The 27191-nt window shown below is 41.5% G+C and overlaps 1 protein-coding gene across 24 annotated transcripts in view; it reads right to left on the reverse strand.

The window, feature by feature from the left end:
• The window catches only part of DOCK9 (dedicator of cytokinesis 9), a 322858-nt gene that overhangs the window by 220425 nt on the left and 75242 nt on the right, over positions 1 to 27191 (reverse strand). For 6 of the 24 annotated variants that reach the window (XM_081815137.1, XM_081815138.1, XM_081815139.1 and 3 more), the window contains exon 1: positions 7840 to 8105. The exons of 6 other annotated variants lie outside the window; for them this stretch is intronic. In XM_081815137.1, coding sequence (XP_081671263.1) covers positions 7840 to 7965 — 126 coding nt within the window. In that variant the 5' untranslated portion in view covers positions 7966 to 8105. Of the gene's footprint in view, positions 1 to 7839; positions 8109 to 27191 lie in introns of those variants that run through there. 12 more of the 24 variants (XM_081815133.1, XM_081815135.1, XM_081815131.1 and 9 more) reach the window with 6 other exon arrangements.

The following is a 27191-nucleotide window of genomic DNA, read 5'->3' on the forward strand; positions in this document are numbered from 1 at the left end:
GGCACCTGGGTGGCTCAGTTGGTTAAGCGACTGCCTTCGGCTCAGGTCATGATCCTGGAGTCCCGGGATCGAGTCCCGCATCGGGCTCCCTGCTCGGCGGGGAGTCTGCTTCTCCCTCTGGCCCTCCCCCCTCTCATGCTCTGTCTCTCTCATTCTCTCTCTCTCAAATAAATAAATAAAATCTTTAAAAAAAAAAAAAAAAAAAGAAAAATAACAGAAACACAGCAAAGTTTCAGGGTATAATACCCACATCCTATTTAGTCAAGTAGCTTCCTCTAGGTGCACCCCTTTTTACTTTTGGCCATTCAACTCATTTGGATATTGGTTGGCTAAACCTTTGAGGGGGGAGTGGAAAGGCTGAGGAAGAATCCACAGACCCAGGCTCTCCTGGAGGGCCCTTTCTGCAGCCCATTCTTTGCCAATACATTCCTCAAAGAGTGACCAGGACCATGCCAAAAAGAACAAAAGAGGTGGCGGGTAGGGGGGAGCACTGATGTTATGTCAGAGATGGAATACAAAGAAAACAAAACCACTCACGGTTCCCACTGGGGCATAAGGCCACCCCCCCCCCCCCGCATTAGTGACGGAAGCTGGAATATAAGCCTTAGCTACAAGATAGTAGAGCTGTGTAATAACTGACTGTGCTAGAATAACGATGCCATGATGGGCCACAGGAGCATACGGCCTGTGGGAAAATGTGGGCAGAGGGTTTCAAAGGGCTTCTTGGAGGAGCTCGCATGTGAGCTGGGACTTGAAGGGCAGACAGAAATGGTCTGGCAGTGAAGCGTGCCAGGCACAGGAAGAGCTGTGCCAGGTAGGAAAGCGCCCTCAGTCAAACAATACGGGGCCTGGTCGGGATGCATTTGGGAAGGTGTGGGAGATGAGGCCAGCAAGCCACTTCAGGGCTGGCCTCCAAGGATCAGATAAGCCATGCTTTGCCTTCTCTGCAAAGCGAAGTTATAAAAGGACTTTATCTGTGTTTGGGAACGAGCAGTCTGGCAGCATGCTGGAGCACAGCTCAGAGCAAGGGAAGATTCACTGTGGTAAGCTGACCGGGGCAGTCTAGATAACCTTTGGAGATGAGCTGTCTAGAGGGCAGTCACTACCACTATCTCCATCTGATAGAAACGCAATCTTGGCTTGGAAATGTCAAGTAGGTTTAAAAGACACAGAACCCAGGTCTCATGACTGAGTATAGGGCTCCTTGCATCATTCACTCCTGCTTCTCCCTTGGTAGTGACAACTCTCCATAGCAAGGAGATCCCAGAACAGAACTATGGCCTGGCTCCTCTCCGAGAACTTGGCCAAACCCTCAGAGATCCACTGGTAGGTGGTACATACTCTTGTCTGGAAAGTGAGTATTAAAACTTCTAAAGCCTCAAAATGTTACTCTAAGAGAAACTTAGAACTAGCTATATCACATTACGGGGATATTTCAAACTTCTGGAAGGTTGAGGATAAACTATAATTTCCAAGCCTTCTTGGTTCTAAAATTATACTCAGAGTGATATGTCATCTGTAGGCTTGTCAGGCCTTTGTGAATTTCCTGCATAGTTCTCCCTGCTAACTCCAAATTCTGCTGCCACTTTTATTTATTTCCAGGCTGGCCAACCCATTTCACTCACCTTACTCATTACATTGGGTGGCAATCCAATATCCCCTATTTTGTAGCTCCTACAACTCAAAACCCAAAAGATTGTGAATAAACTAAACATAGAACCTGAAACTAAAACTCCAGGGTCTTGACCTGACTCCATCACAGGTTATTCTGGGATCAAAGCTAATAACCCTGAACCATGGAATTTTAGCCCCAGAAGAGAACTTAGAGATTATTTACTACATGCTTCTCATTTTACAAATGAGAAAACTACTGAAGCCAGGGCTGGGGCAGGGGAGGAGAGGGAAAGGTGATGATCAGCAGGGATTGCAAGGCAGATCTGGGACCAAAAATATGTCTCCGGTCTCCAAAGGGATTTCTGTTAGACCACCCAGGCCACCTGCTACCTGTGGCGTAGTTCGGGGGCCTCTTACTTCACCACTACCTGTCTAAGAGCACGTAGAGCAAATAGCAGCCTCCTCTAAACACAACAGGGACCACTGTGCCCAAGTTAGTGGTTAGGGAATAAGCATTTCAGGGTTATCCTGGATCATGCTGTAAATTCATTAAAAAATAAATCTAGGGAAGAAAATAAGATGTCTCCAGACTCTGAGATATTCCATCAACCCATACTCCTATATAACCTCCTGGAAAGATGATAAAATGTGACACCCAAAGTAAGAAAGACTCCCAGCACCAATGAATCCTCTTTTGTTTGTATTTCCAACTCCTACAGGCAAAGCCATCCCTCTTTCTATGCTACTCAACCGCTGCTGTTCTGTTACTTATAAGTTGGTCTTTCTCTAAATTTTTAAAGGGCAAGGAGTTTTTCAACCTTTCTTTTTCATCTTTATAATACTAATGCTAAGTCCAAGCAAATATGTTCATATTTGTTCATGAACTGTATGTTAAGTGTCCAGGTATGGGTTTTGGAAAATCTGACTGGAAGCCAAAAATCCCTGGCTCTGCCACATACTAAAGATGTAACTTTTACCAAGTTATCTAACCTCTCTGTACTGTGTCCTCATTTGTAAAAAGGGAAACAATAATAACACTTGCCTCCTAGAACTGTGAGAATTGAAATAATCTAACAGGCTTAAGACAGTGTCTGGCACAGAGCGAGGCACTATATAAATATTTTTGTTATTACTCCAAAAAACGAAAGAAAGCAATTGGCATTACCTTGTCAAAAAAAAAAAAAAAAAAACAGTGATCAGCCCTTCTGCCTCCCTGTTGATCAACAAGAGGAGAAAGCAGCACACTTGAGCTGGGTGGGTTTTCATGTTCTATAGAAGCAAGAATCCCAGAAAGTGGCTCTGGGTTGTAACGGGTAGTGACACGGTTGTGGAAGTCCCTTCTCTGGGACAGTTTTCCATGCCTGCAAGGTTAGTCAATTCACCCCAACTTATCTAAGCATGCACTCCCCAAAGATTCCTTCCACTGACAGTACCACAAAAATGTGTGTACCTTTGGGGGACTCATTCATGAAAACTGTTCATATGGATGGTCAGGGGCCCTTGTGCCTTCTGTAAAGCAGGACTGGGCCTGCTTTGGACGCTAAAAATTTGAGAACATGTCCTTGCTGGAACTGATGATGATTTAAGTGTTGTCTGCCTAAGTGGAAGAGAATGGATGAGATTAGCACTCACTGTGCCTAATAAATACCATGTGAGAGACCCTCATTAGCCAGACCTAGCGGCTTGAGGAGAGGAAGGGTGTTAGTAAGTGTAAGTCTGGCAAATCTCAGTGCTTATAAATGTGGGTTGAATGAAAAAACAAACAATCAAGGGGGAAAACCAACAAGCATAATGAAAGCTTATGGCCCTGAATAAGTAAACTTTCCTGGTTTTATCACCTGGGAATATTTCACTACAGAAAGCTTACAAGAACTTTCCTTCACCACTCAGTATTTTAAAAACAAAACGAAAAAAAAAAAAACTACTTATTAAATATCACCAATGTAATTAATATCAATTATTTCTAAAGGTATCTATAGGGATGCCGGAAAACCTGCAGGACCAAAGGGCTTTATAAGCATAATTTAATTAACTCAATCACAGTCATCTAAAGTTTTATAGGATATACACAACCACATGATCATTGCCCATAACCTTATACTTCAGGGTTTGTGTCTTAATTCACTTCTTTGTCTATTTCTAGAGCAAACAGAACTTCAGGGAGAGAAAAGGGTTTCCCAGGCAGCGCTGCTACTTGTCCCACCAGAAGCTGGGTCTCCCACCATCACTACTTTGCCACAGGTGCTACCTCTCATGGGGCCTTTAGCTAATCATGTGTTCATTCAAAATATCAAAATCAGAACTCAGACTCAGTTTTTACCACTTGAAAATCCCACAAAAATAGCAAGGAGAAAAGGTGTCTCAAAAAAGAAACTTTTCAGGGTGCCTGGGTGGCTCGGGGGTTAAGTGTCCAACTCTTGATTTGGGCAGAGGTCATGATCTCAGGGTCATGAGATCAAGCCCCTGCCTCTGGCTAATGATCAGCAGGGAGTCTGCTTGAGATTCTCTCTCCCTTTCGCCTGCCCCCGCTCACACTCACTGGCACACGTGTTCACTCTCTCTCTCAAATAAAATAAATCTTTAAAAAGAAACCTTTCAAAAAATACCTAAGGAGTATATTCTAACACATTAAAACTCAGCTCTTCTTTATCGTCACATCTTTCAACCTTCCAAATTCCCCAAATCAGACCTGTACTACAGTCCTCGGATGCCTCTTGAAAATAACCCAATGAAAGGGCAACACAAAGGACATCTACCCCAGCCATTTCTGACTCTGAGGCCATACCTTGTTCCTCTAAATTGCTGAGAAATAACAATTAGAATAAATTATTTCCAGGAATTTAGAGTCTGGGGGGCAAAAATAGGTATTCAAATGTAAGCAGGGTAACTAACCTGTAGACATCAACAATATCCTGATTGTTCCCCTGTTAGTCATTCACAGCCCACAAAGTCATTTTTCAATGGGGTTGGCAGTGAGCCTGGCTGGGCATGGAGAAGTTTCGCCATGCACGGCCTCCCCTGCTTACTGTCAAAATGAGGGGTCAAGACCCACCTATGAAGGTGCCTGTAAGTTGAACTCTGCAGCCTCTGAAACTTCAGAATGTCCATACACAGACTTCTCTAAGAAACATTGGCTTTACCTAGCACCGAACAAGCAGCTGCTGCTCAGGGAGACCTTAACCGTTGTCCTGGCAGGGGAGAAAGAAACATGACTGCCAAAGAGGAGCATCAAGAAGAGACTTCTGGGCGCCTGGGTGGCTCAGTCGGCTAAGCGGCTGCCTTCGGCTCAGGTCATGATCCCAGGGTCCTGGGATCGAGTCCCGCATCGGGCTCCCTGCTCTGCGGGGAGCCTGCTTCTCCCTCTCCCTCTGCCTACTTGTGTTCTCTCTCTATCTCTCTGTCAAATAAATAAATAAAATCTTTAAAAAAAAAAATAAAAAAAAAAGAAGAGACTTCTGATCAAAATTTTAGAGAACAAATACTGACTTGCATTAAGTGCTTTAAGATATATTTATAGTTACTAGTAAGTGCACTGTTAATCATCCACAGCCCACAAAGTCATTTCTCGATGACCATACATTGTACTAATTGCAAAGAACTGGAAACAAATTAAATAACCATCAAATTACAATACTGCTATAAAATTGAATACCATACAGCCATTAAGAATAATGACATAAATCTAGCTATGATGACAAAGAAAGATGTTTTTGATATGTTCTGGGAGAAAATTAATGCAGAAATCTATAGTATAGTACATTTGCCAAACACACACACCACAGTAAGTTATATTTTTATATGCACAGGACAAAGTCTGAAAGTATATACTATACACCAGGGGCACTTGGCTGGCTCAGTCAGAAGAGCATGCAATGCTTGAACTCAGGGCTGTGAGTTCAAGCCCCAGGTTGGGTATAGAGATTACTTTAAAAAAAATAAAAACGAAACAAAAAAGAAAGTGTATACACCAAATAACTAATTTTGGACACTTTCGGACTACAGGTAAGGGCACTTTATTTTTCCCTATTTCTACACTATATTTATTACATGCATTCATTACTTTTATGCTTTCTAAACTATGTAACATTTCCCCCGAGGACTGATTGTGTACATAACTAAAATCAGCAAAACTTGATTTTAAAATGTTACCTCTTGAATAAAGTAAGTTACTTACATTTAAATGTTACAAATGTACTCTCACCAAGTACCTGGGCTGCTGACAATAATAAGGAACAGCACTATAACAAATAGATCTCATGACTGTGCTGGCATACTTTTTAAAAATCATCTTGGAAAAAAGGCTGTATTCCAAGCAGTTTATTGAATTCTCATTTGCCGTGAACAGCGGCAATCACAAGTAAGAATATCTGCCCTGGACAGAGGCCCTGCTGAAATATCCTTGCTTCTCTTATCCATTATTAGCTCTTTTTTATCCTGCTTCCCCCAGTGGAAGAAGAGAAACACTATCAGATAAGAAAAAGCTTCTCAGTGTGTCACTGCTGCCTTCACCTTTCTCTCACATGTGTCCCTGCAGATGCTCGGAGCCAAGCTCTCCACGCCACCAGCAGCTTCTGGACCCACGAGGTGCAGCTGCAGCCGGCACAGCCTCATCCAGGACAGTGGAAAAAGAACTCCCTGTGGACCTGCCTGGGGTGAGACCGACTGAAACAAATAACTGGGACATGAGCTGCTGATGTTTTGAGCAGTAGAAAGAGAAGGAAGTTTTTGTTATTTTTTTTAAGTAATCTCTATGCCCAGCATGGGGCTCGAATTATGACCCCGAGATCAAGAGTCACATGCTCTACAGACTGAGCAACCAGGTGCCCCGAGAAGGAAATATTTTAAAAGTCACTTGTGTGATTTAAAAAAAAAAAAAAATCACACAGCATCTTTCTATAATGTATTTAAGCCTCTGGATAAATATTTTTACACATCTGGAGAAACACTGACAAAAGACTTTTAAGAATATTCACAAGGGAACCCAAACCACACAACTTCCTCCAAGAAATCCTAAGTTACATCAGCTAGGAGCTTTAACCAGTTAAATCTACACAGCATGGAAGGGGCTCAAGCTACTCAATGGATAAATGAACTATTGTGCTAGCAGAAAGGAATCCAAGATAATGAATAACATCTCTACCCAATATACCAGGGGGAAGAAAACTAAATCACTCGGATGAAAATCTGCAGTGAAAAAACCCATCATATTTACAGACTTTCTCAGTTCACAGTTAGCAATATCATTTTAAAGGCAAAACAATGTAAGGCAGTCTCACGTGTTACGGAGGAAAACAATTTAATCCAAATCCAATCCATTATAGGGAAGTTTAAGTTCAGATTATTAAAGCCACTAATTGAAAATTACATTAGTTAACCAAACACTTTATAACAGCAACTGAACCTCTATGCTTAAAAAAAAAAAAAGTCACTATATAAAATCATTAAGTACTAGTTTAACAATCCCTTTAACAGATCATTTGAAAGGCTCAATTGTCTCCTCTGCAGTGCATGTTCGTGGTTTTTTGCAGTTTGCTTAAAAAATTATGTGCCTTTATTGTACTAAAGAAATTCCGAGAGAGAAGCACAACCTACTCATTGATGATAACAACACAACCATTTTTCACATTCCTCCCTTACAAAGTCTACCAGAGCCCTTTGAATTTATCCCAACTGCTATGAGCTTAGCTAATGACAAGAACGGAAACGTTTCTATCAGTTGGCTCAAAGTTTAGGTTACTTCTTACTTTGTTCAAGGCTAACCTATTAAAATGAGTGAGTGAGAACACATGTAACTTCAACAGGCATGTTCCTTAAAACGCCCCAATGTCATCTTAATTTTCACAATAACATAAATACATCATATAAAAATGTTTTCATCTTGCAAAGTACTTCTTTGTCAATCCCACAGAAGGCGAGGGCAACGTGCCCCCCTGGGTTTGTCTGGCAACCCTGCAGCTAAGTGGAACATAACTTTGAACAATACAAAGTTGTCCTAGACAAAGCAGCCTCCTGGAAACCACGTTCATCCACAAAATGTCAAATCTTTCCACCCAAAGAAAAATCAAAGTGGAACCAAAGTGAATCTACAGGAGAAGAAAGGAGAGTTCACTAGAGACAGGCAGAGCAAGTTTTAAAACCAGACTGCCAGAAGACACTTTGCACGCACACACAGTGAAAGCACTTCGTGGAGAAGACCACAGAAACGCTGTGGGTGACCGCTCTCACCAGCACTGGCCCAGGGCCCTCTGCTTCCACTTCACCCTGAGCTGCATCCTTGCGCTGCTGGGGGGATTCAATCACCAGCTCCTTCTTGACACTTCTACTACTTGTCCTGCATTTATCAGCCTGCATTCTCGGCTGAAAACGCCAAGTCAGAAAGTCTGCAACTGGGACAGCTGCGAGTCCCTGGCCGTGCAAGGCACAAGCATGCCACTGGCCCGAGCAAGGAGAGGAAGCTTCCCAAGCACAAGTGGTCAGCCTGCTGGCTGGGTCCACGGAGCCGGGGGATTGGGAGGGCATGCCAGCGAGGGCCAGCCTCCAGGGGTGTTACTACTGCTCGGAGAATGGGAGGTTCCCACACGCCAGCCAAAGGAAAACAAACCCGAACTGTACAATACACAGTGTACTGTCTCTCTGATAAAGACCAGCCTCATTGTGTCTGTTCCACACGGCGTGGGCCAAATGGAGCCGAATCAAAATAGTACAGTGTTTAAAAGAAAATCAGTCACAGTTAGACTCTTTTATGATTACTTCAAATCTGAAGCTCCTGGGGTTGAAGAGACAGCTAGGTTGTCTGGGTGTTCTAAAATTCCTGTAGTTTCTGGATGCTTTCCTTCATGATACAGCTAAGCACCAAATGCTTGGCTGATGGGCAAAACAGGGAAGGGCAAAGAGTGAGGGGTCCCATAGCCTGCACCTCAGGGGTGTGGGTGTAAGGAAAGAGTCCCTCCCCGCATGGCAGACCTCAGCACACAGAACTTGATTTACCTACTGTTTTATGCCAGAAAGACGAGGTCATCAAACAGTTTGATGGGATGCTACCTATCATGGTAAATGCTTTTATTAGACAGAGTATTACTTTAGATCCATCAACAGGTGTGTTGGTAATGAGCCCTGGATGAGATACTGAAAGGATCACAGTAAAAATATAAGGTAGTGTCTCTCCCTTCTGTCACTCAAACACCAGAAATCCTGGGTGTGAATATTAATTGTGTAATAAGTCACAAGCGTTCAACTAGGCTATTAAAAAAAATTAATAGTTTCTACAATAATTTTTTTTAAACTAGCCCATTTCTCAACCTTGGGTAATCTTTCAGGGTAAATGTAAACTCACTTGCCAAATCTAGGTTCTAAAACAGTATGATATATGAATTTTAAAAGCCTATCTTCATAAAGTTACACGAGGACCAAAAAGAAAAAGGAAAAACAAAACAAAAACCCAAAGAGCCTCAGTTACATAAATATAGAATTGAAGTAGCAGTTACATCAAAACTTAAGAATTACCCTATAAATCAGAGGCAAGAAAGTCTGAAGCCACACACTAAACAGACAGACTGAGCCTCAGTAAAGTACAGCATAACCAACAATTTGAACAACTTCTTGAAATGGCTTGAGAAGTGCTAAATAGCCCAATTCTGCCTCGATTCCCCATTTTCATTAAGTCACCAGCCGGTCAGGACTTTGAGCAAAATGCTATCCTATTTATTTGGTCAAAATTACTTACATTCTGTAAGTAATGAATAGGAGCTTAAAAGGTTATTTGTTGTATGAACACTACAAGTGCCCAGCATGGACAATTTACGTAATCTTTGTAACAACCCAGGAGGTAACAGGTTATCCCCATTTTACAGATGCAGAAACTGGTGCACAGAAGGGTTACACATGTGCAGAAGGTAACACAGTGAGCAGTGGCAATATGGATTCAGTGTACACATTCTTAACCATGATACTATGAACCAGTTGTCTATTCTAATTATACCAACTGCTAAAAAACACAATATGTAAAAGCTGCTGATCAGCAGCTAAAGGTGAAGGCAGTGTCTGGCTTTAATCAAGATAATTTAGTGAAGAGGTAAAAAGGTAAAAATGGCATAGCACAGTGCCAGGTACAGGTATTCATTTAAAGGGTAACTACTGTTACTGTTGTTATTCCCAGCTGAAGAAATTGGCCCTTATCTTAAATTCTGGACTTTGGCTGTGTGATCTAAAATGACAATTCCACCAACCTGTTGTGACAAGACATAAAAAAATGCTTCAGCAATTTCAAATCAACTGGTCTTTCTGGTTCACTGCTTGATTATGATAGCTACCTTCGAACAGTGATCTTGAACCCCTGCGTTCATGCCACAAACCTGGCATCTTCATCTTAAAGTTTTCCCATATTTTTCAAAATTTTAGCAATGAACTGATATTTCTTTTGTAATCAAGGAAAAAAACTTTAAATTGGCTCTGAGCTTCCAGGTAGCCAGGACGGACAGAGGTTAGGTTCCCTAATTCTTATCACCAAAAGGAGAAAACATACCAAGCTATAAGGCAAGAAAAAAAATTTTTTTTAATTTCTCACACAGAGATTTGCATAAAAAGGGACTGATTCATGTACTAGTTCCCAACATGTTTACAGGAAATGCAGCAGCAAAGTTCACACTGCTTTCTCACCACCATCTGAGAGCATTATACTTAAATCCTGGATAAAGGAAAGCAATTCTGAGAGCAAGATGGTCGTGTAATCTATCACCTCCAAAGGGTCCAACTTATGAGAGAAGGAAATTCTCAGGACGCAGAGGAATGGAGATACTATTCCCAGATTTGCTGTTACACAGCTTCTCAGGCAATGTCAAGTGCTCTGGCTCTGCTCTCCTCATTTAGGACGACCAACACTTCAGAAGTCCGCCAGTCTAGGGGAGTCACATGGTACAGTATTTAATTCCAGAACCTAAACCTCCAAGTAGGATGTGGTTTCTCTAAAGGATTCGTGAGACCCATGTCTGCGGACATGAGAGTGACATCTGGTCAGAGCAGTCACAAGAGGAAATGCCATCTTAGAAGGACGGGAAGTAGGTGGCCAAGGGTTCCTTTGCAGCATTTCAAAGAACAAGGTATTTCCTGGACCTCTGGATTCAAGTCCACCAACATTTACTGAGCTCCTACTATCTAGCAACCTCAAGTTCTTTCACATACTAACTTGTTCAACTCTTACAATAACAAAAACACCTATGAACATGTATTCAAGGTATGTAGAATTTTACTGTTTAAACAGAATGGAGTAAACCCTGTGGGGAAGAAGGATGGAATGAATGCTTCTGTATATGGGTTTCAGTTCTCAGGATTTAATATTCACACAAATTACTTATGAAATCTGTGTAGAAAATTTATGTAATTTTCCAAGAGCAATTTTTTACTGTAAGGAAGGCTAACTTTAGACTCTACAGCCCCCATTTTCCCCCTTCCACTATAAGATGAAGTTCCATCACATTCTGAAAAACAAGGAGCTTAAGACCCTCTGACCCAGGACTCCTACACATGCCTTAAGACTCAGTTTAAATGCCATCTTGATCCTCCTAGCCAGGATTGATTAGCTCCTCTTCTGTTAACCCTCTGGGCATTCCTTTTATTTACCTCTATTTTGGAGCTATTCACAGTCTACCTTTTATGAAGTTTGTATGTGTCACACTCTTTGATGAGACTATAAATTCATGAGGGCAGGAACTATATCTTAACCACCTTTGCATCTCCAGTGTCTTAAGGACTGCAAGCACTCAAAACACGTCTGCTGAATTTAATGCTTATGTCAGTTCTGTGTCACTGCTTATCTTTATCTCTAAAGTAAAATTTAGTAGTTGTAGAAATATGCAAACTTTTTTTTTTTTTTTTTTTGAGAGTCAGAGAGAGAGAGAGGCAGAGGCAGAGGGAGAAGCAGGCTCCCCGCCTAGCAGGGAGCCCGATGCGGGACTCGATCCCAGGACCCTAGGATCATGACTTGAGCCGAAGGCAGAGGCTTAACCATCTGAGCCACCCAGGCGCCCCACATGCAAACATTTTCATTTGTTAATGGTCCAAATTAAGGCAGAAGCATTCAACTCTTCATAAACTGAAACCCAATGGACCATTTACTAATAATTAAAATGCTCCTTTCTCCCAGCTAAGAAAATGTTATCCTGCAAAACTTGCTAGACATTTTTCAGACAAAGGTATACTTGCAAACAGTACAACTGAACCTTTAAAGAGTGTAAATAAAATTGTTTTTAGCAATGAATTATATAAAATTTAAAACTGCATTTTGCTGCAGCTAATAATTATATAAGGAATAACCCATACAAGGAATAAATATCAATTACCTCAACAAAATTTTTCACTCTTAGGGACTCTTGCCATATCAGAAGGATATTTAAAACATAACAATTAACTTTACTTCAGCTCAGGTCATGATCCCGGGGTCCTGGGATCAAGCCCCACATCGGGCTCCCTGTTCAGCAGGAAGCCTGCTTCTCCCTCTCCCACTCCCCCTGCTTGTGTCCCCTCTCTCGCTGTGTCTCTCTCTGTCAAATAAATAAATAAAATCTTTAAAAAAAAAACATAACAATTAACTTTAAAAGCAAATATATATGTATATATTTGTATTATATATAATATATATATTGTGTTATATATTATATATATTTGTATATATATTAGTGCAGAGGCTTTAAATTCTATATATATATGCCTTTAAAGTACATGTAAAGTATATTTAAATAAAGTATATACATATAGAGACATACACACAATTTGAGATAGAGACTTAAATATATATTAAATATATGTATCTAAAATTATTAAATCTGTATATACATATGTATGTATATATACACATATATACTCCAAAGTAATCAGCTCTTTTCTCTTGGTCTGGGAAATGTGAAACAGTAAGTATAAATTATTAAGAAAAATTGCAAAAAGGAGCAAATGACTAAAGATTTTCCACAGTGTATTGTTATTAGTCAGCTTGCTAGCCAAAGAAAAGAAAAGGTGTCAGGAAAATGATCTGGCCTTCTGAGAAAAACAAAAATATAGAACACAGAAGGCACAAGAAGCAGCAAAACAGAACAGAACAGGATTAGAGGCTACAAATGCAGGGAGTGAAGTAATAAATAGTTTCGGTAGAGGAAGGATATAGTGACAAAAAGAGAAACAGATGTGGGGCAGGTAGAGGTGGGAGAGGAAAGGGTTTTCTGCATCAGACCCTTGAGGCCTCTTAGAAGAGTTAATATAAAAAAAAATCTGATATAAAGTCTGATGCTCACCTCAATTTTTCTTGTCATCAGAGATTTAATCAAATGATCACAGAAATGGAATATGCATTATCATCTAGCCTAGTGGTTCATAACCTGGAATCCAAGGCTGAACTTGGGGGAAAATGGTCTGTGAACCCTCTAAAATTACATTCCAAATTTTGTGTGTGTTTGTGATTTTTTCTGAGGAGAGGGCCCTAGAGTTTAACACTCAGAGAAGGAGCCAAGGGACAATCACCCATTCACAGAGTAAGTAAACAGGTTCAGAGAAATGAGCTAGAGAGCCAAGCAAAGGCTGGGGACACAAAGCTCTTCACTTTAACAGGTTCAAATTCTATTTAAGTAGAGACAACAACAGCAATTTAAACACCAAGCACCGGTTAAATAAACAAACCATTCGATGGCAATCAGCAGTCTACTCATTTGCTGAGTGATGGCCAAGTCTGCAAACCGGTCATTATATGAAACGTAATGTCAGATGCACAACCCAAGGCCAAGAGAGTATACCTCCAAAATAGGGCAAGTAAGATAACCAATACAAATTATGTTTTTTGAGAACTTTTAATGACACTGAGAAAATGCCCACAATAACATGCACATACAAGACTGAAAAAAATATGACTGCTGATTAACTCTGGTATGTGAGACTATTAGGAATTTTTTTTCTCTAAAATCTTACTTTCCAAATTTTCTTCAAAAGCACTTATTACTTCTACATTCAGGGGGAGAAAATGAATATGCTGTATTGCAAGATAATGGTATAGAAAAAGCTCACATCGAGGTTTTAGCCCCCACTATACCATTCAACTGCTGTGTGATAATAGAAAAATCACTTCACTTCTCTGGGTCCCACAAACTTCACCTATAAAACGAAGGACGTACACTAAAAAATCTTTCTAGCTCTACATGTCTACATGAATTATTAAAACTTCCCTTACTGATAAGATGTGGGGGAAAACAAACCACCCCAATGGAATGATAAACATTTTAAAATCACATTTCCCCACTACACACAAAAGAAAAACACAAAGACCAAACTGTGGATCGATCTATTTCTAAATGTGTCGGATCCTCCATGGAAGATGTCCTAAATGTGGAGGATCCTCCTCTGGTGGAGAGGGGCAGAGCTGAGAGGCTAGGAGATGACAAGGACTACAGGATGTTCTATGGCTGAGGAGGGGGAGCAGGGGGAGGCCGGCTGCCTTCTCTATACAGCTCTGGGGTAAGTAAGCTCACAGTACTGGGACAGCAGGGCATAGGCCCTAAAAAAGGCTCTGTTTTCAGATGAGGCAATTAAGATGGGAGAGTCCTTCCATTTCTAGAGACTGGAAAACAGGGACCAGAATGTCCACCATTACCATTCTAACTAGATTCTGTGCATTCCCAAGACCCAAGTGAATCATGGATGTGTCCCACTGTGTGTAGGAACACAGACTGCATGCAGCCACAAATGTTCCAGAAGCTTCTCCATTAAGACAGCCTCACCCCCCACCCATGACATTCCCTCTCCCTGCTTCCGTTTCTCTACAGCCTCCATCACCATCTGGCATTCTGTATTCTACTTTCCTATTTGTCTAATCCCAATTTAAAAAAAAAAAGAAGAGAAGACACTCTGTGAGGGCAGAGATTTTTGTCTATTTTGTTTACTGCTCTATTCCCAGGTCCTAAAACAGGGTAGATGCTCAAAAAATATTTCTTGGACGAATTTACTGAAGAGTTGGGTTCCCCAAAGTGTGGATAGAGAGCTTTTACACTCTGCACACCAATAGTTTTTGTGTAAACTGTCAATTTACTTTAAACACAATAATGATAATTCAGCCAACAGTGTCAATGATTCCTGTTAGAGGTGGAAATTTACAAAGCAAAGGAAAACATAACATGCCTGATTTTTCTCAGGAAACGAAACTCCCAGCCTGAATTACCAATGCCCCGCCAGCCACACAGCATCAGCTCTGAGCACAGGGTCCACTCTGAAGGCACCACCCAGCACATTCGATCGCCCCCTGTCAGCTCTAAGCACTGCAGCAAGGGCAGGGGGTATGTGGTGTGTACACAGAAGGGAGTCCATAAATGTTTGCTTAGAGAATAAATGATGAAACTGCCTCACTTTGGTTTGATTCGTCACAGACCCATGCCTCACAGGAGTTGAAATGAAGGATTTTCTAACTTTCCTCACTACATGACAAGGGTTGAGGTTAAGGGCTAGGAAATGTATGCATGGTGAGAAAAACAACCAAAAGACTTTTTAAAAGCACTAAAGTTTTTCTTTCCATAAAACGCCCCATTCCATTGTAAACGGAAGACAAACGTCCATTCCTTCACTTGTCCCCATATCTACCTCCCAAAGCAACCTAATGAAAACCACAAATACCCACCCTCCAAGTTTATCGGTTCTATAAAATCTTTGTGTATGTTAACATTACTTAAAGCATGTTCCATGAGTGCTGATAAGGTACAAAACTGGTGGACCCTCTTGACTTACAGATGATGGAGATGGGGACAAGCTGACAGGGGGCACAGGGCTGATCACTCCCAGGTGTCACAGTTCACGGCCATCAGCTACCTACCCTGGGGGCAGGAGAGAGGACCGGCCTCCAGGCAAAAGCCGGACACTTACTTCAGCAAAAAGGAAAACACCCCCAGGCTGCAAGGGGAAAGTCCATCAGGAGGAAACTTGGCAAAGTGAGTTGTGGAGTAACCCCTAGGACTTCTGGTTTAATTTAACTTGCATTTAAAAGACAATGACCATTTACAATCATACCAGTTCCCTAACAATAATTGGAAAGTCCCCGCTTTTAAAAAGCGGTAGATTATGTCCCCTCCATAAGATAAACTCATCAGCAGCAAAGATGATGTATCCCCTTCTCATCCTGATGCCTAAAGGATGGTCTTCCACTTCTTCCAAGCTCATTGTGATGGATTTCCTATGTGAAATTAAGAGACTGCCAAGAACAGGAAACAAAGACAGTTTTAGGGGGCGTAAACGTTATTCCTGGATGACACACCCTGACAAGTCAAATTTCCCCCATGAGTGCTTGTAAAAATATGGAACTCATCTAAATGAATTTCTTTGTAGATATGCTACACATAAAGGGACCAGAGCAGGAGACACAAACACAGTGTGTGGGGAGGGCCAATGCCAAGGAAGGCACCAAAGCCTCCCTCCTCTGCCCTGCCAAATCAAAACACGCACATCACATAACTTGGAAACCGACGGTGCCAGTGGTGGTGACGGCGACGGTCATGGAGCTGTGGTCCTTTACTAAGGTTGTTGAACAGACCTGTAACTTCTGTTTCATTTCTGAAGTTTTATACATGCAACACAAGGGGCTTCAGCTGTCCCCTCTCAAACAAGGGGGAAAAAACTCTTCCAAGAAAAGTAATGGTTAAAAGGAAGAAGGTGATGTTTCATCAAGCTCTGAAAACTCGAACACCAGTGGCTGTGAATATTCTACTGCCCCTCCACAAAGAGGGGCCAGGTCTTAAAGTCCCTCTGTGGATTCAAAAATAGAAGGTAAAACAGGGATACCTGGGTGGCTCAGTCGGTTAAGCCTCTGCCTTCGGCTCAGGTCATGATCTCAGGTCCTGGGATCGAGCCCCACATCAGGCTCCCAGCTCAGCGGGGAGCCTGCTTCTCCCTCTTGCTCTGACGCTCCCCCTGCTTGTGCGCGCGCTCTCTCTCTCAAATGAATAAATAAAATCTTAAAAATAAATAAATGGTAAAATGAACACAAAACAAACAAGGTTTCCAATGAGCACTTAGGAGCCCTCCAGGCACACACTTCTTCCATTTATGCTTTGCCAAGACCTAAATCTATTAAGTCAATACTTATCATTATCATTATTATTATTATTATTTTATAACTGTCACACAAGAATTTCAACACAGAAGAGGAAAGGGAAGAGCATGAGTGGCTTGGGGGATGGCAGAGGTGGGCAAAGAAAACACTGCCTGAGTCCCTACTATGTGCTCGGCCCTTAGCATATATCCTCATTTAATTCAGTTCAATTTAACCCCTATAATAGTAACACTATATTAGGCGTTTTTGTTTGTAGAAACTGGTGTTCTTCTCAGGTAAATAACTTACCTTAACTTTGCATTGTTACTATGCTTCAAAATTAATCTTAAACCTGGTAACTATATAGATAATTTCATCTCCCTTTTGAACATATATCTCCTTAGGGGAGCCATTGAAATTTAATGTTAATAGGAGTTGTATCTGAAATATGGAACAAAGGCTATTATTTACCCTTCTTTCTACTTACCTATATTTTTAAGACGTTCCTTATAATAAGCATGAGTTACTTTAAACTAAACACATTTTTTAAAACCTTTTTAAAGCCATTTATTACTATTCGGGAAATTTTAAAAAATCATGTAATGCATACAACTCCTCCAGGGGCAAGACTGGGGGGAGGTTGGTGAGGCAAACAACTCCGGAACAGAATTTAAGAGAGCACTAAAAACTCAGCAATCATGCTAGATGAAATTCAATGAAATTCTCCAGTAAAAATCAAAATTAATACCAAAAAAAGCCACAATAAACAAAACTTGAAATGAAGATGGGATCAGAATAAATGAATGTGATTGCCTCGGGCTCCAATATGGCTCCATTTAGCAAGGGCTTACTCTGTGCTGGGCACTGTGATACACTATATTTATTCCTCAGTCAACCCTAAGACAGGTACTCTTATTTTACAGATGAGGAAACTGAGGCACGAAAGTTAAGGAATTAGTCCAAGGTCACAGAACTGGTCCAAGGTCACAGAGCTGGTACATGGCAAAACAACTTTAAACAACTTAAAGCAGGTTAATAAGAGGTCATTTTTACTTTCCTTCACCATAAAAATAAATCAACGTCTATGTTTAAAACAGGTCTACAAGGGGCACCTGGGTGGCTCAGTCGGTTAAGTGTCTGCCTTCGGCTCAGGTCATGATCCCAGGGTTCTGGGATCAAGGCCCTCCCCCTCTGCCTCTCTCCCTTGTGCTCTCTCGCTCCCTGTCAAATAAAAAAATAAAAAATCTTTAAAACGGGTCTACAAGGGACGCCTGGGTGGCTCAGCCGTTAAGCGTCTGCCTTAGGCTCAGGTCATGATCCCAGAGTCTTGGGATCGAGCCCCACATCGGGCTCCCTGCTCTGCGGGAGGCCTGCTTCTCCCTCTCCCACTCCCCCTGCTCGTGTTCCCTCTCTCGCTATGTCTCTCTCTGTCAAATAAAATAAAATCTTAAAAAAAAAACGGGTCTACAAGTGACCAGCTTGTCAGATAAAGATTTAAACTCAAGCTCAACATACATTCTTCTTCCTAAGATGATTAAGTAATACTGAGGCAATTTGGGCAAAGGAACAAAACCCCACTGTATTGAAATCTCTTTTATTTTATTTAATTGTTCACACAGAGGTGAAACCTCCTAATGGTTCAAAGTATGGAACAGAGTGAGGGAAAGGGAAAAGTTGAGGGCAAAGGCTTTCCTCTCATTTTAATTCCCCACAGGAAGGAAGTTAGAAACAAACGGTATGACCTGGAGATCTGGCTCCCAAAGCAGAGCAGTTTCTCCAGTGCTAAACTGGGATGACTCTCCAGTGACACCCCTTCCCCCTGTGGCCTCCGTGGTCTCCCTTGACCTCCTCACCACCACCTGCCCCACCTTAGGAACACAGACCACTGAGTGTCACCTCCAGAAATGCTGCCTGTTAATCTGGAATGTACCCTTACCACCTCCTGATCTTAACCTATCAAATGCCTGCTGGCTTCTGTATTATACAGATTCCAGAAACCACCCAAAACTTCTGCATTTGGAATCTTGAGCTATATTTTTCACAGCACCCAGATGATACCTATGCTAGAGGCTTCCATCCACCTATGTCTGAGAATCACTGATCCTCATTTATTAACTTTAAAGAGACAAGAACACCGCAATGTTTAAACACAGATGCAATACAAGGAGACCTGACTATTGTCAAGCTAAGGCTGTTTTTGCCTCTAGCAAATCATTAACATTAAGACAGTTGGAGTTTCCTGGAGGAAGGTTATACTCTGCCTGCCTTGAGTATTTGTCAATGGGCTGCAGGTTATAGGGAAATTTAATTTTATCGACATTTCCTTCTGCTTTTGTTCCCCACATCACCTATGCCAAATGCTTTCTCATCCATCTTTGTCTGAGAATCACTGATCCTAATTTATTAACTTAAAAGAGACAAGAACACCCACGATGTTAAAACGCAGATCCAATACAAGGGAACATGGATGGGTTCCCAGACATGTCTCTGCACAGGTATGACACAGACGACTGTACTTGGCTGCAGGTAAGGGGTGGCGTGAGGATGAGGCCAAAAAGCTCACATATTCTCCAAAGGATGGAACACACACACACTCTAGGCTTATCAAAACACTCATTAATGACTGATTATTTCTATTTAGTTGGACTTTGGGGGAAAACACAACTTTGTGGGTAGATTCTTCCACCAGAATTAACCTTCACCCACCTTCCTCCCTCCTTTTCCCCCCACCCCTGCCAAAATGAAATGCCTTTCAATCTTGAGCCAATAAGAAAGGACCTACAGAGCAGAACAAGCTTCGCACATCTCTCAATACTTTCAGTGGTGTGATCACATACTGAAACTGGATACCTCCCTAAAGAGAATACGGAACAAAACCCACCCTAGGGTTTTGTGGCCTAGCACCCTTTCACAAACACCTTGTTTGCCAACTCAGTTACAAGCTCTCATTCAAGTTCAAATTTGTGACCTTTATGGTTGCTAACTAAAAGCAATAAAGCAATCTATTTAGAGAAAGGCAACATGTATTTCTAAGGATTTCCTTTCTCCCCCCCATAAGAGGAATAAGATGCCAAAGTTACATCCTCCATATGTATCCTCCACAATTCACTGCAATTAAGCCAGTAATGGGAAAAAAAAAAAAAAAAAACCCTCACCCAATATTACAGGCTTAATGTGCTATTACTTTCCTTTTAAACGGAATCTCTTACTCAGATATGTACATTAGATTGATGACAACTTTCATGAGCCTTCCCAGTCTCTGATTTAAGACTTGAAGGCAGTAAAATAAACAAAAAATCTTAAAGAAGTTTTGTTTGGCAGCATTTTTAAATTGAGACTGTGTTAACACTTTCCCCAACATCTCATTTTGAAATAACTGTAGCATATTAATTCGGGGGAAACACAGGACTTCTAGATTTACTGCAATAAATTTAAATCAACCAAAAGTGTTGGCAGGTCCAGCTCCCCAGACCTGATATGCCACCTCCAAGTCTCCACTTGTTTCGGGGACAAGTGCTCATCAAATGAGGACACCAAACTATCTGATAGTCAAGCTCTTTTCGGCTTAAACTTTCTGTAATTCAGTGATATGTATCACCACTGAGGCTAAGTGGGCTTACGCTGTCCTTCTGTGTGACACTAATTTTGTCATATGCTGTGTGACCCAGCATTCACCACATAAGAGAATTTTCTTAGGAACATTCACTAAAGTAGTTAATGGAACGCTCTCCATATTTACTCATTAATCCATTTGTGAATGAGCTGATTCATGCATTAACTCTCCTGCCTGCTCCATCAATCAATCGCTCAGCAGGCATTTTGAAACCACGGGGCTTGGTGCAGGACTGAGGTAAGGAACACACAATCCAATGGGGGACCAAGGTGAAGAGTTGTAAGCAAGTAACTTCAATACGAGTGGCAAAAGAAACAGACTACCCTTGTATTGTCCAGTATGCTAGCCACTGGTCGCATGGAGCTACTGAGCATTTGACATGTCACTGGTCAAACTGAGATAAGCTCTACATATAAAATACACTCTGGATTTCAAAGGCTTTGTATCAAAAAAAAAAAAAAAGAATGTAAAATATCCTATTCATAAGTTTTTACTGATTACATGTTAAATTATACTTTGAATATACTGGGTTAAATAAAACATTATTAAAATTAATTTCACCTGTTTCTTTTTACTGTTTTTTACCTGTAAAATTGCATATGTGACTGGCATTATATTTTTATTGGACACTGCTGGGCTAGATGCTCCCCAGTCCTGGGTTCTCTTGCTGGGCAGACACAAAGACCATACTTCCCAATCTCCTCAGCAATTAGGGTGAAACTCTGTGATCGGGTTCTGGCCAAAGGAATATAAGAAATATGAGGGAGCGAAGTCTAGGTGCAGTTATGAAACAAAGTGCACAACTGTCCCAGCTCGCTCTCTCTCCTTGTGGGCCCACTGAAAGCAGATTCCACAGGAGGCCCTACGCCATGGAGAAGCCATTGATGCGGAGCCACAGATTCCTGAATCATCACACAGAAGACCACTCAACGTATATCCAATGGGACCTTGTTACAAGTGAGAAATAAATAAATACAGTATTAAGCTACTGCCATTTGGTTACAGGAAAAGTTGAGGGATGACTACCTGCTCAAGAATTCTCAGGTACGCTTCAGAGGTGAGGTCCCTGCAATGGTGCAGAAACGTGAGTTTCTCAAACTCCACGGGGTCAGAATCACTCAGAGAGCAATGGAGTTCGGGAAGAAGACCGTATCAGTGTTGGTCCTCCTCCAGGGCCGAGGAGCTATGGCAGCCTCCCTGCCCCACGGCTCCCTCCCGGGCGGCAGGTCGGGAGGGCGGCTGAGCATCTGCAGCTCTAGCAGCTCCAGCCGGGGCTGATGCCGTGCCGCTCGTCTGGGGACACACCTTGAAACCCAGGGTCTTAAAGGATAAGCAAGACTTTGTCAAGCAGTGAAGAGAACAAGAGGCATTCAAGGGAAAGGAACCACACATGTAGAAAGGTCTGGAGGGTTGGAGGAGCATGATGTGTTGGGGAACAGTAAGACTTGCAGCAAAGAATCATCATAGGGCCTGGCAAACAAGTGAGGGGGTGGGGGAGGAAAAAACCCAGAAAAGTAGAGACTTACATTCAGCAGTTGGGAGTTTGAATTCTCCCTCCTCAATAACTTTAAAGCAGAACTTTCCTTTCCACAGCATATGCAATAATAAAAATAATTAAAGTAAATATGAGTATCTGCTAATACTTCAATTTCCTACAAAATTCCCAGGGAAATGACAGGGGCACAGTACAGTAATTTGACCACTGTGGGCCAAGTGTGAGACTCCAAAATCCTAATTCTTGGGTCAACCACCTAGTTATTATAATCTTGTTATGTGACCTGAGAACTGATGTAACCGCTGCGTAGCTGCCGTTTTTGTGCTCTTAGCAGAAGGCCATTTGCCTTTGACCTACTTTACAGAAACCTTTGGGAGATTAGATGTGGAAATTAAAAAAAAAAAACTTGTGTTCTAGGAAAAGGTATATAATTTACATGCAAAGAGTGTCTATTATTTTAACCAGGCACTACTCAACCTGGTAAAATGCAAATGACTATCTTGGAGAGAAGCAACCAGAACTGACCAACAACATGGAGGAAGGCAGGGACCATGAGGAACAACATAACTCCACTAGGAATCCTTTCCATTGGTACAATTCTTTTTTTTTTTTAAGTTTTGTGTTTTTTTTAATTTATTCATCTGAGAGAGAGAGAGAGAGCACAAGCTGGGGGAGCAGCAGAGGGAGAGGGAGAAGCAGACTCCCCACTGTGCAGGGAGCCCAATGCGGGGCTCGATCCCAGGACCCTGAGATCATGACTTGAGCCGAAGGCAGACGCTTAACCAACTGAGCCACCCAGGCACCCCCTGTAGTACAATTCTAAGTACCCTCCTTTCCATATTCAAGACAGACAAAAAAAAAAAACAAAAAAACCCAAACAGTTCCTAACTCACTCAACTGGATTAAAAGCCAGATGTTGGCACCCTCTGAGCAGCTATAAAATATGGTGGTGGAAGAGACAACCTCTTAAATCACTGTTTGTACTGCATCCAAATGAATGCTGAGGAAAAGATTTTAGTTTTTCTTTCTAACAGTGCAAGGAGGAAGAGTTCTGTTTGAGCTAAATATATTCTTTACTCAATATAGAAATCTAATGGTCCCTTTGCAATCATTCAGAGGGGGGAAAAGTGATTAAAAGTTTGTTAAAAAAACAGTTTATTAAATGTTTCCTCTCACTGTAGTTAGAATTAGATGAATAATACATGGAATTTGCTTATGTCAAAACTGCAAGGGAGTCAACTGCTTTTACCTCGAAGAGAAAAGAAGTATGGTATTACTTTCAGCAATATTCCTTAATACCATCAAGCTCAATATGAGAAGATACCTCCTTTTTTGACACCCTTAATTCACAACTTTGTCAAAAAAGTTTCACACATATTGTCAACTTATTTTTATCAGGGCACTGTCATAGGTCTCCAATATCTGTTGTGCCAAGTAACAAATACTAAAATATAAAACCCAAATAACATTAATCACTACCAATGTTTCATAGTTATTTAAAATACACACCCAAACATACTTGAAACTAGAAATGACAATCTTAGAATTTTTTTTTAAGATTTTATTATAGGGAAATATATTTCCGTGTGTGTGTGTGTGTGTGTGTGTGTGTGTGTATTATTTGAAAAAGAGAGAGACAGGGATAGCAAGAGAGAACACGAGCAGGGAGGAGAGAAAGACGCAGGCTTCCCGCTGAGCAGGGAGCCCGATGCAGGGCTCGATCCCAGGACCCTGGGATCATGACCTGAGCCGAAGGCAGCCACTTAACCGACTGAGCCACCCAGGGGCCCCAAAATCTTAGAATTTTTTTAAAAGCTTTTATATCTTGGGGTACCTGGGTGACTCAGTTCGTTGAGCATCCGACTCTTGGTTTCAGCTCAGGTCATGATCTCACAGTCATGAGATCGAGCCCTGCATCAGGCTCCACACTGAGTGTGGAGTCTACTTGAGATAGTCTATCTCTACCTCTCCCTTTGCCCCTCTCCCCACTCACGCACATTCTCTCTCTCCTCTCTCTCTCTAAAGAAATACATCTTCAAAAAAATTTTTTTAATCTTTAAGAGCTCATTGTATTTTCCTTATTTCTGCATAGGTCAGGAACAGCTGTGTCGTGATCTGAGGACAAGCACTTGTGAACCTAGGAGGGAAGCAATCAAATGCTCATAGGAGTTCATGGGTGATCACCTAGCTCCTTGCAAAGGGGGGTTTGTGTTGGCTTTAAAAGTAAAATTAAGGAAGCTTCCAGGTTGGTGAATATGTGGAGAGGTGTGGAGAATGGCAGGCTGGAAGACAGCATGGAAGCTCCATACCCCTTTCCCTGTAGCTTGCCCTTCCCCATAACCTTGCCCTATACATCTTTTCCATCTGGCCGTTCCTGAGTTCAGATGCTGGAAAGGGTGAAGCCATATATTGCTGACACCACTCTTGCTTTTGGAACCTAACAAGAATAGAAGCCTGCAAACCTGAGTGGCCTCACCCTGGGAGACATTTTCATATGACCTGCTGATGGACTGGATAGTTACTGATGACTGAATGAGATTCTAGTAATGTGCCAGGATCCTTTCACCTTTAGGAATGTTTTCTTACAAGCGTTCCTTGTTCGAAGCCCAGGGAGTGGACTGTGATACTGTTATTTATAATAAGAAATACATATTTGGTCTTTGTCCCCTTTCTGGCACAGAGCTCCTACAAACATAAAAATAAAAAAATAATTAAGAATTGGATTGGTGCTGGGGTGCCTGGCTCTCTGAGTCGGTTAAGCGTCCGACTCTTGATTTTGGCTCAGGTCATGATCTCAGAGTTGTGGGATTGAGCCCTGCATTGCGCTCCATGCTCAGCTTGGAGCCTACTTAAGATTCTCTCTCTGCCTCTCCCTCTGCCTCTCCCTACCCGCTCTCACTCACTCTCTCCTCTCTAAAAAAATTAAAATTAAAAAAAAAATGGATTGGTGCTTCAAAATTAAATTTAAAAAAATCAGTGAACACCAGACTTCATTTACTTCAGAAACATCCAAAATGAAATGCCCAAGGCAGGTGAAGGGCTGTTGGCATGAGTCTCAATAGAAGCTGGGGTGTGCACACAATCTCCCAGATGGAAACTCTGATATAGACAGGCACCTGCTTCTGCCAATCTCGGGCATGTTTGGAGCACTTACCCTTCGAACTACAGACTGAACCCAAAGCATCAGATATTCTAATCTAGTGGTTCTCAAATGGGGGCAATTTTGCTCTCCTCTGGAGGACACTCGGGAGTATCCAGAGACATTTTTGGTTCTCACGTCTTGTGGAAGAGGGGGTTGATACTGGCATCCAGTCGGTACAGGCCAGGGATTCTGCTGAATATCCTACAATGCTCAAGTCAGCCCCTATAGCAATGAATTATCCAGCCCAAAATGTTGGTAGTGCTGAGACTAGGAAACCCTGCACCAATTCTCTCAGAGGAATTACTTCTCAAATGTACAGACCTTCTTCTGCAACAAGAACACCTGTGTCCCAAGTTCAGTATATTCATCCTAGCATCACATTTTTATATAATCATAATTAGATTACTTATAATCATATGTATATTATATATATACATTATATATATACACACATAAATACTGACAACTATGTCCCTGATCAAAATCAATTATCCTTGTTCCTTCCTCCCAACTGTGCACCTGATACGATAATGTCTTTTCTTTCTATGTATCAAATGGTAGTTCCTTTTCCCTGTTCTCTCCATACCTTCTTTTGCATGACTTCTGGGAAAGAACTAGGAACATGCTTAGCAAAAATCCAGACCTTATACACGGTAACTGATTCTTCATTTCAAAAATATATAATTATTACATTTTAGAATAGTATATTCTAGAAGCCCAACAATATTAAACACTGTTTCATGTTTTTGTTCACTTTAAATCATAAACAAGTATAAAACTGTAAGAAGTTAGTGAGGTATGGTTGCTATCACTTTACAAAGAGGAAACTGTGTAAATGACCTAGGGTGTTCTAACAAAATGTATGCACTGAAAAAAAAAAGTCACTAGAATCTGAATCATGCTGTTAGAAGTCTATCTGCTAGATGGGCAATGGTCATCTACCATGGGGGTCAATGTGCAGGTCACCATCAAGGACACCAAGTCCAACCACGACAGAAACATCTTTTCCCAGGGGGACCTTTATCTGTGGACATTATATTAATATCATTCATTCATATAAAGCTAATGCCACGGTAGAACATTACAGGGGTTCATCATATATGCCACCAAGTAGGCTAGGAGAAAGGAGATCAGGGGGACCTGTTGACTGCCCAGGGTTTCTACAAGCAGACCCTGAGCTCACAATGGAATCATCCAGAAAGCAACCAGCAACAGAATTACACTAGAAGGAAAGGAGAAGATGCTTAACCAATCTGGGGTAAATAAAGCCTTCTCTAAGGAGATACTCTTAAGCTGTGGCTAGAAGGAAGAGTCAATTCGAACAAAGAATGGCTGAATTAGTATGAATTGGGGGTGAGTATATGCAAAGGCTCTGGGGGACAAAAGAGCTTGCCCCTTTTGGGGAGCTGAAAACCACTCAGTTTTAGTGCACAGGTCCAGGGGAGAACAGCACATGCTGAACCTGGTAGGGTAAGCAAAGTGCAGATACACTGATAGATGTATTAAGGATTTTGTGTTTTAGCCTGAGCTAAATGGGAAACCATTAAAGGGTTTTAAGCAGAAAATGTCATGTGGCCATAGGAGCACGGAGATGAGAACTGAGTTTCAGATGCAGATATGGTAGGAGACCATGAATCGGCACATAGTAGTTAAAACAATCAAAATGAATGACATCACCTAAGAAGAAGATGCTCGCCCAGGACAGAGCCTTGAGCAACACAGGCGACAGTAATAATCATTATACCCCGTTCTCACCCACACTGTATCCACGGTGCAAACCAACACTACCGTGACAGTAGTCACACATCTTTTTCCAGATCCTGAGTATTGACAGCAATTCACCTATAGCTGACTTACACCTTCTAAAATCATCCTAAGCTAAGATCAAGACTAATATTACCTAGTTACTTAACTTTACATCTATTTCTACCCCATACTCCAACTGGACTTGCTTTATAGTTCCTTAATGATCTATACATATTCCAACAATCTATTTCAAAATCAAAGAATTCTGACTTGGAAGAGATCATCTAATGCAAATCTTCCTTTCCACAAGAGGAAAGGGTAGCTCATTCAGCAAGCTGGACAAGGTCCGTCCACTCTGGTCTCAGGCTGTTGTGTTACAGACGGGTGACTATGACCACACTGCCTAATTTCCAATGTAATTTTTTTTATGTTTTATCGTAATAATAACTTGGAAATAAATTGCACTGCCAGTGGTAAAGCTAACAGCATAAACGTTCCACAAAAAAATGTTTGCGTGTTCTGAAATCCAAAGAAA

This window comes from Leptonychotes weddellii, chromosome 3 (assembly GCF_054177405.1).
Source record: "Leptonychotes weddellii isolate Sample4059 chromosome 3, ASM5417740v2, whole genome shotgun sequence".
NCBI classification, from domain to species: Eukaryota; Metazoa; Chordata; class Mammalia; order Carnivora; family Phocidae; genus Leptonychotes; species Leptonychotes weddellii.